The following is a 17,541-nucleotide window of genomic DNA, read 5'->3' as shown; positions in this document are numbered from 1 at the left end:
TTTCCAATAGCATGTTATTAAAAAATATGCTTCTTTCTATTTAATTTTCCACTTTGAAAAAATGACCACTAGGGGTCTCCCTACCAGTCCTTTTTTATAGATTTCAGACTCCTGCTGGATTCCTAAATCTCAGACTGCTCCTGGGACACAGGCAAGCACAGCACTGCCCCCTTGCAGTGAGCATTGCTGAGTTTGTCTGTGTTCCGGCTGCAGTTTGAGATTTAGGACTCCTGCATGAGTCTGAAATCTATGAAAAAGGACTGGTAGGGAGACCCCTAGTGGTCATTTTTTCAGTGGAATCTATAATATATCAAAAGTTTTTTTGATGAAAGGTACCCTTTTAAAGACTTATTACAAAAATGTAATGCCCTAAGCAAGTCCTGCTTTGTTTGTTGGATTCAAACAACACACCTGAATAACACTGCTGGAGATGGTCAGGAAGTCCAAAACAGCCAAGCTGGCTGTTTTCGACTTCCCTATCACCTACTGCTTGCTGCAAGTAGGGTGGAGTGGGCGAGGGAGCCCTCAAGATAGTTTTGATCCCAGAGGTGGGACCCGCTTCCAGGGGTCATTTATAGCATATCCAGTCGATATGCCATAAATGTCACAGTTGGAAAATAACCCTTTAAGTTCATCAGACACTTTCTGAGAATGACATTTTGCTGTAACCATTGAATGTATTTATTCGGGTAGAAAAACAGACATGGTGCACATCTACAATCTTGTATAATGATCTGATTGCTTCTCAGCATAATATCAAAAACTAACAGGTTGTTAGTATACATTTTTGATCAAAAAGTACAAGCCCACTCGCCACGTCAAGGCCACCTATCCAGAGTGGTTCCCTAACGTCCCTAGCATAAAATGGCGCAGCACCAGGTGGCGACCACCACCGCCGCGACACCAATGCCCACAGGGGGGGACCAACCCACCGGCAGAGCGGCCCCAATGCCACTCAAACCAGTCTATGGCCCCCCCCCCCCCCCGCAAACACAGCGCCACGGCAGCAACGGACACCGCACAGCACCACACCAGTGTGAACAAGGTGTAATGGCTCACTTACCATGCTCTCCCTCACTATACAAGTGTGTGCTCTTTAACATCCCTAATCTAGATTATATAGTTTTCCTACAATGACTTTAAATTCTTAAAAAACTGTATTTTGTACATTTTTCTGATCTCTGTACTTTACATACCATACAATATAGAAATTAAACACTACAAGAGTCATTCAGGCTCCAGAGGTACTATATTAAAATGGAAAATATATGGAAATCTGACACCAGTGCACCAGGCATTAGAGCGTTACGTTGCACTGGATGCAGGACAGTAATTTCTCTGTATGGCATAATATACAGAGCAATATGAAGTATGGTGTTGCTACTAAATGTGGATTCAGAAATCTGCGTTATCCTCAAGTATATTACATTAGTAATTTAACATGAGATATTCCCTATTAAAAGGTCCTGAGCATATTTGATGCGCAGGATTTGAAGCTGCAGATTTCAATGTGAACTAACAGTGACTGAACACAGCATAAAATCCGCAGCATCAAATCCTGCACATCAAATATGCGCAGGATCCTGTACATATGAATAACCTCCAAAGCAAAAAAGAGAAAAGAAAACAGACATAAGAAAGATTATATAAATATGATCTTTATTTTTTCAGCTTTTACTTACAAAAATATCACAAATTATTTAATTACCAATGAGCCTAAAATCACATTCACAAAAACAATTCACACATGCACTTTTTGGTGCAGTATTAGGTGCGTTTTTAAAAAAAGTGGAAACAAAAGAGAAAAATCTAATGGTGCTTCCTACAGTTTTCTTTTTAAATGCCATTTTTAAAGCTAAAACAAAGAATAGATTTAAACCAAGAATTATTTTCTTTTTTTCATGCTGTGGCTTTTAGGCTAGGGAATCTCTGGCTGGAAATAGTCGGCGCTAGGACCATGCGGATGGATTCCATGAGGATTCCGCTGAAAGACTGAATTTTATTTAGAGGAGGAATTTCAGGGACGGAAAGCTCTGCCGCTAAAATTCCGTAAGATGCACTGTACAGCGGAATCCCATTGACAACAAAGAGAATTATACTCAGAAATTCTGTAGCGTAAACCCAGCTGAAGAGTGATACATTTTTTTTTTCATCTATAGAGCCACATGATGCATTGTTTCTGGGGGGACCACAAAACAAACTGCACAACTGAAAAATGTTTAGTTTTTTTTATATTCAAATGGAGGGTGGGGGAGAGTTGGCCGAGCTTGTTTATATGTTATTGATCTCACAGTAAAACTATCATGTTATCTTGATTTTTCAGGTCAGTATGATTATAGTGACTTATGTCTAACTACTTTTAAAAAATATAACTAAAAATAATCATAACAGCTGTGAAGCTGTGTGTAAAGGATTATTTTTTGGGTGCTGCGATCTAAAGTTTTTATTGGTACCTTTTTTTGCTTAAATTCGATTTTTTGACTAGGTTTTATTATATTTTTAATGTGACTAAAATAACAGTCATTTGTCTGCTTACAGACATTAATACAATACATAGGTAATGCATTGATTTATGAGATCTGGGTTCTACTACTCTGCAGGTACAGATCTTATCTGCAGTCCTATAAGGATTCAATATCATGGAAAATTAGGATAGGAACATGAAAGATTTTCCTCCAATAGTCCTCGGGGTCCAACCCCCATCATAATATAGTGTTCTTGAAAAGTCTGGGTTGCGAAGACATGGGGGGTAACCAGGACTCAAGGTAGGCAGGATAGTGTTGGTAATGTGTTGATAATGAGCAACAGATTTTTGCACCAGGACAGTAGATGATACAGAGATGTGTTTAGTAGTCAGGTCAGACACCCTCGTGTCCGAGGACTGAAGCTCCGATTTCAGAGAGTTCAGTTGTTGTCTATAGGAGTTCTCAAACCTCTCCACACACATTTTTATCTTCTGCCTAGTTGGTAGCAACTTCTTATACTCTTACCATCATAAACCAAGGAGGCGGAAGACAGAGAAGCCTGGGGGCAGCAATTGGAATCGCTTGCTAGAGTGGCAGTGGGCTGGATTAGGAAGGAGAGACCAAGGCTTGGGCCTGATTCTGGGCATCATTCCCTAACAGGTAGGCACCAGACAGGTATCCAGCAGGACACTGGGAGCACTGGTATGCAGGAGATATAGGCTGACAAATGGGAACCATTTATCCATTAGCGTAGTGCAGACAGAACTCATTTCCAGACTAGCTCTTTATCCATTTCATCATTACAGTTCATGGGTCACTCGATGAGCAACAGGAACTTTGTCAGAGTCAGCATTCTGAATCATTTGATAGTAGAACTGTGTAAGTCGTTCTAAACCTTCCAAAGAAATGCGCTCATTTAACCCATGGATCCTGAAAGATGCAACACAACTCAAAGTTACACTTATGGAGCCAAATTTTTTTTGTTACATTCAACACAAAGTGTACTGTTATTTGAAAAACTTTTGACATGTCAAACATAGCTTCACTAGACGGCCCCAGTATAAGTCTATACTGAATAGAAATCGCTGCTAGCCAGGGAGTAAAGTGTGCTGCCGCAAGCTTATCCACTGCTTTTTCTAATGATAGGTTGGAAACTTGGCACAGAGACCCCGACATGTCAAAAGTGTTTTTTAAATGACAGGGACACTTTAGACGGAATCTGAAAGTAGCATATAGTTACAGGGGGGACATTTATTAAAACCTGTGCACAGGAAAAGTGGAGCAGTTGCCCATAGTAACCAATCATATTGTTCCTTTCATTTTTCAGAGGCCTTTTTAAAAATGAAGGAAGTGACCTGATTGGTTGCTATGGGCAACAGGTCAACTTTTCCTCTGCACAGGTTTTGACAAATCTCCCCTATAGTTAGCATGGTTGAAAAAATACACATAACTATTAAGTTCAACAAAGGAGGCAAAGAGAAGGAGTACGGGTGAATAAAGTGGAGAGGATGTGGTTCTATATTTTTGCATTTATGTTATTTTGTTCTAGGAATGTATCTAACTCTGTTTTGAAGCCCTCAACTAATCCTACTGTGACTAGTTCCTGAGGCAGGCTGTTCCATCAATTTACAGTTCTTATGCTAAAGAAGGCTGGTCGCCCCTGGAGACCAAATATTTTTTTTCTCCAGATGGAAAAAGTGTCCCCTTGTCTTTTGATGGTGTTTTACCTGGGACAGTTTATCTCCATATTTTTTTGTATGGGCCATTTATACACTTAAATGAGTGGATCACATCAACCCAACACTTCTTAAGGCTAAACAATTATAATTAGGGATGCACCGAAATTTCGGCTACCCCTTTCGGCATTTTTGGCTGAGTGAATTTTCCACCGATAATTTCGGTGGGCGTGGCTTAACCCTCTCCCGACCCATGATCTACATGTACGTCATGGATCGGGTGAGGACATGACATGGGTCACGTCTGCGTCATAACCTGGAGATGCCTGCTGCAATCAGCAGCTGACATCTGCCTGTAATGAAGGACATCGGAGATTGCTCTGTCATTTAACTGGTTGCCACAGTGTATGGCGCGGGCTCCTGACCCCTCGCCATACCCGGCTGTTTCTTGTAGCAGGGGGCCGCCACGCCCGGCTATTAACCCTTTAGATCGCCGCTGTCAGCGGCATCTAAAGGGTGCTTTTAAACACTCCCTGGTGGTCCAGTGGGGTGTATCGCCCCCTCGCAAAGGCAATCCACTGTTGAGGTAGCTGGAGGGCTTATCTCTGCATCACTGGGGTCCGTGGCTCTTCATTTGATTGAGCCTGGCTAAGCAGTCTCAACCAAATGATTGCAGAGCACACAGATCAATGGAGTTCTATGGAACTCTATTGATTTGTATGTGGAATCTAATGATTCCTCCTAAAAGTCCCCTGAGGGCCAGGGCATGAACACAAAAGGGAAGGTGCCCAAAATGTGGGTCTACACTGTTCCCCTCACCCCTGCACAAGCAGACAAGCCTCACACCAAATTTTCTTCAAAAGTCAACACCACCAACATACCTTACCCCCCAGTCCAGGAGTCACCCCAATGTCATTTTGCAAATAACGCTTCCTCAGGGAGTGGTTGAATGCCCATAAACAAGGATATTTATACACCTATCAGCCAATAGAGTACAGGAATCAAGATAAAGAGGTGGGATTCAATACCTGAAAGATGACGCTGACTGGGAATGGTGGCCGCCATGGTTGCTGGCAAAGGGCATGCGCAAAAGCACAATGACGGGACGTGTCTGCCCACGTCACTGTGCCAGCGTCCTGACCCGGCATTAAGCGCCGGCGTCATGATGTCACGGATGAAAGAAGGCGCATGCGCCGTGTCAGCAACCCCGTGAATACAGAAAAGTCAGTGGATGCGATAGAAGCAACACATAATCCTAACATAACATCCCTGCTGCACATGCATTAGTCCAGGGATACTGGCTAACAACAATAAAATATGAATGGAACATAGAATACATAAGGCATATGACTCAAATAAAGCAGGAATAAAATAATGAAAAAATAAAATAAAAATGACATTATATATATATATATATATATATATATATATATATATATATATATATTATAGTGAAAGAAAAAATGAATCCATTAAACAACGTGCATGTACACAATAGTGAATATAAGGACCAAATGATACAAAGTATATAAATGGACAACTAGGTGAAAACACTAATAATTGAGAGTCAACCCTCAAAACCATGCTGACAAACTAACTACAAGTGAATCATATAATTAAATTCGGGCACCACACCACCTTCACAGGTAGTGTGTCCTGCAAAACAGCTCAGGCTCCAGTTAAGAAGTCTCAGAACTGATTGGGATTTATGCCAAGCCAGAACTCTCTCCAGAAGGAAAGAGAACCCATCTGCAGACAGCTGTTTCGGGTGTTTGCCCCTCCTCAGTACAGAGCAGGGTGATCTGGCTTGGCTGTGGTGAGAGGCCTGTGGCTTTAAACGGAGTCAGTACTTTCCTCAGGGAGAGGACACCTCTTCAGGTGTAACGGAGATTCAAGTTAGGCCCTTAATGGCCTAACTTGAATCTCCGTTACACCTGAAGAGGTGTCCTCTCCCTGAGGAAAGTACTGACCCAGTATATATATATATATATATATATATATATATATATATAATAAAAATCAAATTAGGGTGCTTTCACACTATGATTGTAGTGTACGGTTGCTGGATCCGGTTGGGAGGGGCGAAAACTGGTCGCTCCCGTATCCCAGCCGGATCTGGCCCGAACCCCATTCATTTCAATGAGCCGACTGGAGTCAAACGCTGACTCCGGTTGTCTCATTTTTCCCTGAATACGGTTTTCTGACCGGACCTAGAGCCGGACGAATCGAATCACTGTAACTTCGCTCATCTCTTGATGGTAACATAACCATGTATTACAAAAAATGAGCATACCCCTGAATTAGAGGGCATACCTAAAGTGCAAGTATGGTGAAAGGACATGTCAAATGAAAAAGGTGACAAAAAAAAGTCACGAGAACAGAAAAAGAAAAGGGAAGTGAAAGTACTAGAGAAAAAAAAGAGAAAGAACGGGAAGGGGACATAACCAAAAGACTAGAGGGGGAGGAAGGAGGGAAAAAGGGAAGAGGGAGAGGAGATGAATGGGGTAACTAATGCATGCATCAACATAGAAAGAATATTGTATACACACAGACACAGCAATCAACAACTTAATCATGCCTGAAGATCTTCACTTTTGCATTCATCCTCCTGTCACACCAAATCGCTTATTGCCAATATTCCCACAGGTCAATTTTTGAGAATGTGAGAACATATCTGTTCAACTGAAAACTTCTTTGAAACTCGAGCCAAAGATCTACAGGCCCAATTTGAAGAAAGAGGCTACAGACATCAGGATATAGCGAGAGGATACAGAAGAGACAAATCAACATCGAGAACAACGTTACTCACACAGACAAAAACATTTAAAACAGACAACCAGGTGAGATTTATCACTAATTACAATTCTACATGGAGGGAGATGCAGCGGGCTTTGCCCAAATGTAAATAAGATCTTCGGGTCAAGAGGCCCTAAATGGGGTATAAACCCTGCAGTGGCTGCGTAGCCTGTCTGAATGTGGAAAGGGCAACAACATTTTGGAACTCTACAAGAGCAAAGGAGTTCAAAATTACTCATACAATTGATTGCTGTACTACAGGGTTAGTGTATTTTGCAATGTGCTTGAGCAACCAAATATATGTAGGTCTCACTTCTATGTCCTGAGCATTACAGCCACAAAAGAAAAACAGATACAGATACAAACATCGTGACGCGTTTCGCCTGCTAGTTTACAGCCTTAGACACTATGACTAAGGCTGTAAACTAGCAGCCAAAACGAGTCACGATGTTTGTACCTTTATCTGTTGAATAAAATCCTCGCTATTTTACCGATACAAGCGCTGGACCATCCTGTTTGCTTTAATATTGTATGGAAGTGGTTCAGGCCGGTCCGAGATGCTCTGGGCTGCATAGGGAGAGCTGGATGTTGTTTCACATTGGATTTTTATTATATATATGATTCACTTGTCCCTCACTGTTTGATGTGGTTTAGTCACTTTGATAATGTTTGTCAGCACAGTTTTAAGGGTTGGCTCAATTAGACTGCTTTATTACTGCTTTCTTGGGGTCATATGCCTTATGTATTCTATGTTCCATACATATTTTATTGTTGTTATCCAGTATCCCTGGACTAACACATGCACAGCAGGGATCTTATGTTAGGATTATGTGTTGCCTCTATCGCATCCACTTTTCAGTATTCACGGGGTTGCTGACACGGCGCATGCACCTTCTTTCATCCACGAGGTCTTAACGCCGGGTCAGAGGACGCCGGAACAGCGACGTGCACTTTTGCGCATGCCCTGTGCCAGCAAACGTGGCGTCCGCCAATCCCAGCCATTTATCTTGATTCCTGTACTCTATTGACTGACGGGTGCATAAATACCCATTTTAATGAGCATTCAACCACTCCCTGAGGAAGCATTATTAGCGAAACAGCGTTGTGGTGACTCCCGGACTGGGGGTAAGGTACATTGACGTTGGTGACTTTGATGAAAATCTGTCTGCTTGTGCAGGTGTGAGGAGAACAGTGGAGACACACATTTTGAGCACTGCACCTTCCCTTTTATGTTCATGCCATGTCCCTCTCCCCATTACTCGCCTTCATTTCATCATTTTTTGCCATTCACGCCACCTTTTCCTTCCTCCTTTTACTACCTCAGTATACATTGATAGGAACTTTGAGTGTGAAATGTTTTGTAGTGGGCACTATAGTCACATTCATTGTTTGTTCATGCTATGTTTTGATATAGCCTTAAGGATACTGATGTGCAATATAATACCCACACCCTATGATTTTTGCTATATGTATAGCTAACCCTTTGGTAGCCTAAGGTTCCACATGGGAAAAAATCTTGAATAATTTTGTGCTGGGGTCCTCGAATAAAAAAATTCCAGTATTTACATTTCAGGATAGTTTATAGACTATATGATTCCCCTATGTTCCTTGAGTTGATTGATTGTAGGCAAGACTCCATCTGTCCAAAGTGTTCGGAAGATAAAGCAAATTTAATACACTTGATATGGAGTTGTAAAAAGGAGAGGTTCTCCGCTCACTCTTACCCTTTGACCAATTGATGACTAGGTGGGGTCTCCCTGCCTCCGAGGAACACCACTACATGCAACTCCGGCATTATTTTTCCTGGACAGAGCTCGCTGACTGTTTCCCTGCCTACTGATTTTGAGTGATTATGTAGGGGTGGTCCTCAGACGAGAGGGCTGCTATCTAGTATATGCTCCTTTCTCCTCCAGATGGTCCCTCCCCCTCCCATCGCTATATGTGCCGTTGGGAAGAGGCCCTTAACACTAATATTACTGTTTCTCTATGGAGGCTGATTTGGGAACGGGCATCTAAGGCTTCTATCTGTACTGCTTAATAGACATAACCCTGCTCTGCTGGTTTAGTCTATTAACCCTGCCCTGCTTAATAGACTAAACCCTGCCATTCCTCCTCAGTGCTGGCGTTGTGGGGTGGGTTTAGGTACTGTTTTCCATATTTTTTGGGCCTGTCCACTGATAGCTCCTTATTGGGTTTGGGTGCAAAAGTTGATATCGGATGTCCTGGGGGTCGTGATCCCTCTGGATCCCATGGTCTTTCTATTACACCTTTCTGCCCGGGTTTTGCCCAGGCCAGTTTTTAAGTTTTTATGCACATTGTCCTCGCAGCCAAAACCCTCATTAATTTCGTCATAGGACGAAGCTCCTGGCTAGAATTCGTGAGATTCGCTCTCTTGAATCCCTCACTGCCTCTCTGAGCAACACCGTCCCGCATTTTGTGTCGGTATGGGACCCATGGGACAGATTTACGGATAGGCAACCTCCATGAGCATGGGTTGGGGACACTCCCTTTTCTCCCCCCCACTTTCTCTTCTCGTGCGGACCTGTCTCTGTTTGCTATGTTTATTTCTTGTAGGGATGCAATGTTCTAGCCGATGTGGTTTGTTAGTTCTCTACTGGTGTTGGGGCCTCTTTACCACCCACCACCCCCGCCCCCAGGGATATGGAATGTAATATGTTTGTGATCCAATTAATATTGTGTGAATATAAAATGTAAAAAAATAAATAAAAATAAAAACTATGGTAGCCTTTCCTGTGAGTCAATTTTGCAGTCTGACTGTTTGCTGCTCCATTTTAATATTACATTTATGTATGTATGTTATTCAATAAAATCTGGTGCTTCTTTATTAATTTTGGCTACAGTGTCAATTTGTAGGTTCTCTCATAGCTAAGATGTTTGATTAGTTTAATTGTGTGCCTTCTAGATCCTTTTCAGCTCCATAATGCCCCTTTTATGAACTGGTACCCCAAACTGAACAGCATATTCCAGGAGAAGCCACACAACAACAATGGACGTAAATGTACGTCATGGTGATGTGGTACTTAACGCACCATGACGTACATTTATGTGCTGACATGACTGCGGGCACCAGCATGCGCGGCAGGTCCCGGCTGCTATCAGCAGCTAGGGACCCACCGGTAATGGACATCCACGATTGCGCGGATGTCCGCCATTAACCCCTCAGATGCAGTGATCAATACAGATCACGGCATCTGCGCAGGGGGGTACTTTAAATGGATGATCGGATTGCCATGATCCGATCATCCAGCATGGCGGCCAGAGGTCCCTTCACCTTGCTCCGGCCGTCTCCCGGGGTCTTCTGCTCTGGTCTGAGATCGAGCAGACCAGAGCAGAAGATCACCGATAATATTGATCAGTGCTGTGCCCTGAATAGTATTAGCAATCAATGGATTACTATAGATAGTCCCTATGGTGACTATTAAAGTGTAAAAATGAAAGTAAAAAATTTAAAAAAAAAGTTATAAAATAAAAAAGTAAAAAAAAAATTTGAAAAATCCCCTCCACCAATAAAAATGTAAAATGTCCCTTTTTCCCCATAAAGCGTAAAAAAAGTAATTAATACACATATTTGGTATCGCCGCGTGCGTAAATGTCCGAACTATTAAAATATGTTATTGATCCCGTATGGTGAACAGCGTGAATGTAAAAATAAAAATAAAGCGCAAAATTGCTGCTTTTTTGTCACATTTTATTAAAAAAAATTTATAAAAGTTTTATAAACACAAATGTGGTATCAATAAAAAGTACAGATCATGGCGCAAAAAATGAGCCCTCATACCACTGCTTATACGAAAAAGTGAAAGTTATATTTTGTCAAAATAGAAGGATTTTAAACATACTAATTTGGTTAAAAAGGTTGTGATTTTTTTTATTTTTTAAGTATACAAGCATGGGTATCATTTTAATCGTATTGACCCACAGAATAAAGAACACATGTCATTTTTACCATAAACTTGTACGACGAGAAAACAAAACCTTCCAAAATTTGCTAAATTGCGGTTTTCTTTTTAATTTACCCACACAAATAGTATTTTTTGGTTGCGCCATACATTTTATGGTAAAATGAGTGATGTAATTACGCAGGACAACTGGTCACGCAAAAAACAAGCCCTCATCAGCAACCAGGACTCACGGCTAAAACTGGACATCGCCAATCGGGCTGATGTACGATATTAACCCTTTAGACGCTGCGATCTTAGACAAAACAAGTGGTTTTGTATTGGTTACCGCTGTAACATCCAAACATCACATACATCCCAGTAAGAATGTTTGTGACAAAACAGAACATAGTAGCCTAGATTTATCAGCTTACCTAAAACCAAAACTGTTTGATTTTGCCCATAACAAGCAATCCACGGTTGTATTTATAAAATATCTGGAACATCAATAAGTCAACTAGCAAACTTATAAAAATACTTGACAGTGTGAGATTTCTGTCAGTCATCCCCTACCTGCTCAGATCCTCAGATTTCAATTTGAAAGGGCTAAAACGATAGATGCTATCAGTTAGATTGACAAAATGACGGCTGTCAGTATTTCCAATGCAGACACCTAATAAAATACACAAGGAGGACATTAGTTCTTCAATAAATACAATGCAAACACATGGTTTTCTAGTCTCATGTACAGGAATTACCATTTACAGTCATGGCCGTAAATGTTGGCCCCCCTGAAATGTTTAAAGAAAATTAAGTATTTCTCACAGAAAAAGATTGCAGTAACACATGTTTTGCTATACACATGTTTATTCCCTTTGTGTGTATTGGAACTAAACCAAAAAAGGGAGGAAAAAAAGCTAATTGGACATAATGTCACACCAAGCTCCAAAAATGGGCTGGACAAAATTATTGGCACCCTTAACTCAATATTTGGTTGCACACCCATTGGAAAAAATAACTGAAATCAGTAGCTTCCTATAACCATCAATAAGCTTCTTACACCTCTCAGCCAGAATGTTGGACCGCTCTTCCTTTGCAAACTGCTCCAGGTCTCTCTTATTGGAAGGACGCCTTTTCCCAACAGCAATTTTAAGATCTCTCCACAGGTGTTCAATGGGATTTAGATCTGGACTCATTGCTGGCCACTTCAGAACTCTCCAGCGCTTTGTTGCCATCCATTTCTTGGGGCTTTTTGATGTATGTTTGGGGTCATTGTCCTGCTGGAAGACCCAAGATCTCAGAGGCAAACCCAGCTTTCTGACACTGGGCTGTACAGTGCGACCAAAAATCCGTTGATAATCCTCAGATTTCATGATGCCTTGCACACATTCAAGGCACCCAGTGCCAGAGGAAGCAATACAGCCCCAAATCATCATTGAACCTCCACCATATTTCACTCTAGGTACTGTGTTCTTTTCTTTGTATGCCCAATTCCATTTTCGGTAAACAGTAGAACGATGTGCTTTACCAAAAAGCTCTATCTTGGTCTCATCTGTCCACAAGATGTTTTCAAAGAAGGATTTTGGCTTACTCAAGTTCTTTTTGGCAAAATGTAGTCTTGCCTTTTTATGTCTCTGTGTCGGCAGTGGGGGTCCTCCTGGGTCTCCTGCTGTAGAGTTTCATTTAAATGTTGATGGATAGTTTCTGCTGACACTTATGCTCCCTGAGCCTGCAGGAAAGCTTGAATAACTTTGGAACTTGTTTGGGGTTGCTTATCCACCATCCAGACTATCCTGCATCGACACCTTTCATCAATTTTTCCACGCCCAAGGAGATTAGCTACAGTGCCATGGGTTGCAAACCTCTTGATAATTGTTACGATTCGACAGGCTGGATGTGGATCCTCTGTGTCAGCGAGGGATTGGCATGGACCGTGTCGGTGGACCGGTTCTAAGTTGCTACTGGTATTCACCAGAGCCCGCCGCAAAGCGGGATGGTCTTGCTGCGGCGGTAGCAACCAGGTCGTATCCACCGGCAACGGCTCAACCTCGCTGACTGCTGAGAAGGTGTGGGACAGAAGGACTAGGCAGAGGCAAGGTCAGACGTAGCAGAAGGTCGGGGCAGGCGACAAGGTTCGTAGTCAATGAGGATAACAGGAGATCTGGAACACAGGCTTTGGACAACACTAAACGCTTTCACTGGCACAAGGCAACAAGATCCGGCAAGGAAGTGCAGGGGAAATGAGGTAATATGGACAGGGAGCAGGTGGAAGCTAATTAGGCAGATTGGGCCAGGCACCAATCATTGGTGCACTGGCCCTTTAAATCTTAGAGAGCTGGCGCGCGCGCCCTAAGGAGCGGAGCCGCGCGCGCCAGGACATGACAGCCGGGGGCCGGGACAGGTGAGTGACTTGGGATGCGATTTGCGAGCGGGCGCATCCCGCTATGCGAATCGCATCCCCGCCGGCAGTGTCAGTGCAGCGCTCCCGGTCACCGGATCTGACCGGGGCGCTGCAGAGAGAGGAACGCCGCGAGCGCTCCGGGGAGGAGCAGGGACCCGGAGCGCTCAGCGTAACAGTACCCCCCCCTTAGGTCTCCCCCTTTTTTTTGTCCGGTAATTGCTTCACGTGGGACGAGGACACTGGGAGCGATTGTAGGGTTTCCTCATCAAAGGCAGGCAGTTCAGAAGGAGTGGGAATGGGGAGGGAGGGCAGAGGGTGAAGCTTGGCACGGGGCAGAGTGTTACCAGAACGGGGGCTATGAGGAGGCAAAGCATAGTCCTGATAGGCCTTGGGGAGACCAGGTGTAGGAGGAGGCACTGAGGCTTGCCTGACGGGACTGGGAGCAGACGTGAGGCATTTCTTGCGGCAAGCAGGGCCCCAATTCTTGATCTCCCCGGTGGTCCAGTCAAGGGTGGGAGAATGATGCTGGAGCCATGGCAGACCGAGGAGGACTTCAGAGGTGCAGTTGGGAAGGACGAAAAATTCAATCTTTTCGTGATGGGGTCCAATGCACATTAAGAGGGGTTCTGTGCGGTAACGCACAGTACAGTCCAACTTCACTCCGTTGACCGAAGAAATGTAGAGCGGCTTGACGAGACGGGTCACCGGGATGCAGAACTTATTCACCAAAGAGTCCAGAATAAAATTTCCAGAAGCACCAGAGTCCAAGCAGGCCACGGCTGAGAAGGAGGAGTTGGCAGAAGGAGAAATCCGCACGGGCACAGTGAGACGTGGAGAAGCAGACTTTGTACCAAGAGACGCCACACCCACGTGAGCTGGGTGCGTGCGTTTCCCAGACGTGGAGGACGAATAGGGCAATCCACCAAGAAATGTTCGGTACTGGCGCAGTACAGACATAAATTTTTATCCCTACGGCGAGTCCTCTCTTCATGGGTCAGGCGAGACCGATCCACTTGCATAGCCTCCTCGGTGGGAGGCACAGGGGTAGATTGCAAAGGATACTGTGAGAGAGGTGCCCAGAGATCAAGGTCTTTTTCCTGGCGGAGCTCCTGGTGTCTCTCAGAAAAACGCATGTCAATGCGGGTGGCTAAATGGATAAGTTCTTGCAGGTTGGCAGGAATCTCTCGTGCGGCCAGCACATCCTTGATGTTACTGGATAGGCCTTTTTTAAAGGTCGCGCAGAGAGCCTCGTTATTCCAAGATAATTCGGAAGCGAGAGTACGAAATTGGATGGCGTACTCGCCTACTGAAGAATTACCCTGGACCAGGTTCAGCAGGGCAGTCTCGGCAGAAGAAGCTCGGGCTGGTTCCTCGAAGACACTACGGACTTCAGCGAAGAAGGACTGGACTGTGGCAGGATCATTGCGGTCCCAGAGCGGTGTGGCCCAAGACAAGGCCTTTCCAGACAGAAGACTCACTACGAACGCCACCTTAGACCGTTCTGTAGGAAATTGGTCCGACAACATCTCCATATGTAGGGAACATTGAGACAAGAAGCCACGGCAGAGTCTAGAGTCCCCATCAAATTTGTCCGACAGGGACAAGCGGAGGCTAGGAGCGGCCACTCGCTGCGGAGGAGGTGCAGGAGCTGGCGGAGGAGATGGTTGCTGCTGTAGCAGTGGCAGAAGTTGCTGTAACGTGGCGGTCAACTGTGACAGCTGCTGTCCTTGTTGGGCAATTTGCTGCGATTGCTGGGCGACCACCGTGGGTAGGTCAGCGAGACTTGGCAGCGGCACCTCAGCGGGATCCATGGCCGGATCTACGGTTACGATTCTGCAGGCTGGATGTGGATCCTCTGTGTCAGCGAGGGATTGGCGTGGACCGTGCCGGTGGATCGGTTCCAAGTTGCTACTGGTATTCACCAGAGCCCGCCCCAAAGCGGTAGCAACCAGGTCGTATCCACCGGCAACGGCTCAACCTCACTGACTGCTGAGAAGGCGTGGGACAGAAGGACTAGGCAGAGGCAAGGTCAGACGTAGTAGAAGGTCGGGGCAGGCGGCAAGGTTCGTAGTCAGAGGATAACAGGAGATCTGGAACACAGGCTTTGGACAACACTAAACGCTTTCACTGGCACAAGGCAACAAGATCCGGCAAGGAAGTGCAGGGGAAGTGAGGTAATATGGACAGGGAGCAGGTGGAAGCTAATTAGGCAGATTGGGCCAGGCACCAATCATTGGTGCACTGGCCCTTTAAATCTTAGAGAGTTGGCGTGTGCGCGCGCCCTAAGGAGTGGAGCCGCGCGCGCCATGACATGACAGCCGGGGGCCGGGACAGGTGGGTGACTTGGGATGCGATTCGCGAGCGGGCGCGTCCCGCTTGTGAATCGCATCCCCGCCGGCAGTGTCAGTGTCAGTGCAGAGCGAGCGCTCCGGGGAGGAGCAGGGACCCGGAGCGCTCGGCGTAACAATAATGTTGCGCACTGTGGACAAAGGCAAATCTAGATCTCTGGAGATGGAATTGTAACCTTGAGTTTGTTGATATTTTTCCACAATTTTGGTGCTCAAGCCATCAGACAGTTCTCTTCTCCTCTTTCTGTTGTCCATGCTTAGTGTGGCACACACAGACACACAATGCAAAGACTAAGTGAACTTCTCTCCTTTTTATCTGCTTTCAGGTGTGATTTTTATTTTGCCCACATCTGTTACTTGCCGCAGGTGAGTTTAACCCCTTAAGGACGCAGGACGTAAATGTACGTCCTGGTGAGGTGGTACTTAACGCACCAGGACGTACATTTACGTCCTAAGCATAACCGCGGGCATCGGAGCGATGCCCGTGTCATGCGCGGCTGATCCCGGCTGCTGATCGCAGCCAGGGACCCGCCGGCAATGGCCGACGCCCGCGATCTCGCGGGCGTCCGCCATTAACCCCTCAGGTGCCGGGATCAATACAGATCCCGGCATCTGCGGCAGTTCGCGATTTAAATGAACGATCGGATCGCCCGCAGCGCTGCTGCGGGGATCCGATCATTCATAACGCCGCACGGAGGTCCCCTCACCTTCCTCCGTGCGGCTCCCGGCGTCTCCTGCTCTGGTCTGTGATCGAGCAGACCAGAGCAGGAGATGACCGATAATACTGATCTGTTCTATGTCCTCTATGTACTATTCAAGTGTAAAAAAAAAATGTAAAAAAATGTAAAAGTAAAAGTAAAAAAAAAGTGAAAAATCCCCTCCCCCAATAAAAAAGTAAAACGTCCGTTTTTTCCTATTTTACCCCCAAAAAGCGTAAAAAACATTTTTTATAGACATATTTGGTATCGCCGCGTGCGTAAGTGTCCAAACTATTAAAATAAAATGTTAATGATCCCGTACGGTGAACGGCGTGAACGAAAAAAAATTAAAAAAGTCCCAAATTCCTACTTTTTTAATACATTTTATTTAAAAAAAAATTATAAAAAATTTATTAAAAGTTTTTTATATGCAAATGTGGTATCAAAAAAAAGTACAGATCATGGCGCAAAAAATGAGCCCCCATACCGCCGCTTATACGGAAAAATAAAAAAGTTAGAGGTCATCAAAATAAAGGGATTATAAACGTACTAATTTGGTTAAAAAGTTTGTGATTTTTTTTAAGCGCAACAATAATATAAAAGTATATAATAATGGGTATCATTTTAATCGTATTGACCCTCAGAATAAAGAACACGTCATTTTTACCATAAATTGTACGGCGTGAAAACAAAACCTTCCAAAATTAGCAAAATTGCGTTTTTCGTTTTAATTTCCCCACAAAAATAGTGTTTTTTGGTTGCGCCATACATTTTATGATATAATGAGTTATGTCATTACAAAGGACAACTGGTCGCGCAAAAAAAAAGCCCTCATACTAGTCTGTGGATGAAAATATAAAAGAGTTATGATTTTTAGAAGGCGAGGAGGAAAAAATGAAAACGTAAAAATTAAATTGTCTGAGTCCTTAAGGCCAAAATGGGCTGAGTCCTTAAGGGGTTAAAGGAGCATCACATGCTTGAAACAATCTTATTTTTGCACAATTTTGAAAGGGTGCCAATAATTTTGTCCAGCCCATTTTTGGAGCTTGGTGTGAGATTATGTCCAATTTGCTTTTTTTCCTCAATTTTTTGGTTTAGTTCCAATACACACAAAGGGAATAAACATGTGTATAGCAAAACATGTGTTACTGCAATCTTTTTCTGTGAGAAATACTTCATTTTCTAGAAAAATTTCAGGGGTACCAACATTTACGGCCATGACTGTATATGAATACGTGCTCAGTACAAAACAGAAATT

General features: G+C 44.1%; 1 protein-coding gene across 1 annotated transcript in view; it reads right to left on the bottom strand.

The window, feature by feature from the left end:
- Nucleotides 1-1,660: 1,660 nt before the first annotated feature.
- Nucleotides 1,661-17,541, bottom strand: part of PM20D1 (peptidase M20 domain containing 1) — an 81,515-nt gene continuing 65,634 nt past the window's right edge. The window contains exons 12-13 of the mRNA XM_056558025.1: nt 11,410-11,509; nt 1,661-3,395 (exon numbers count right to left, since the gene is read on the bottom strand). Coding sequence (XP_056414000.1) covers nt 3,266-3,395; nt 11,410-11,509 — 230 coding nt within the window. The 3' untranslated portion in view covers nt 1,661-3,265. The remainder of the gene's footprint in view (nt 3,396-11,409; nt 11,510-17,541) is intronic.

This window comes from Hyla sarda, chromosome 2 (genome assembly GCF_029499605.1).
Source record: "Hyla sarda isolate aHylSar1 chromosome 2, aHylSar1.hap1, whole genome shotgun sequence".
NCBI classification, from domain to species: domain Eukaryota; kingdom Metazoa; phylum Chordata; class Amphibia; order Anura; family Hylidae; genus Hyla; species Hyla sarda.
The sequence above is the reverse complement of the archived record's forward strand: the minus strand, read 5'-3'. Positions and strand labels throughout refer to the sequence as shown.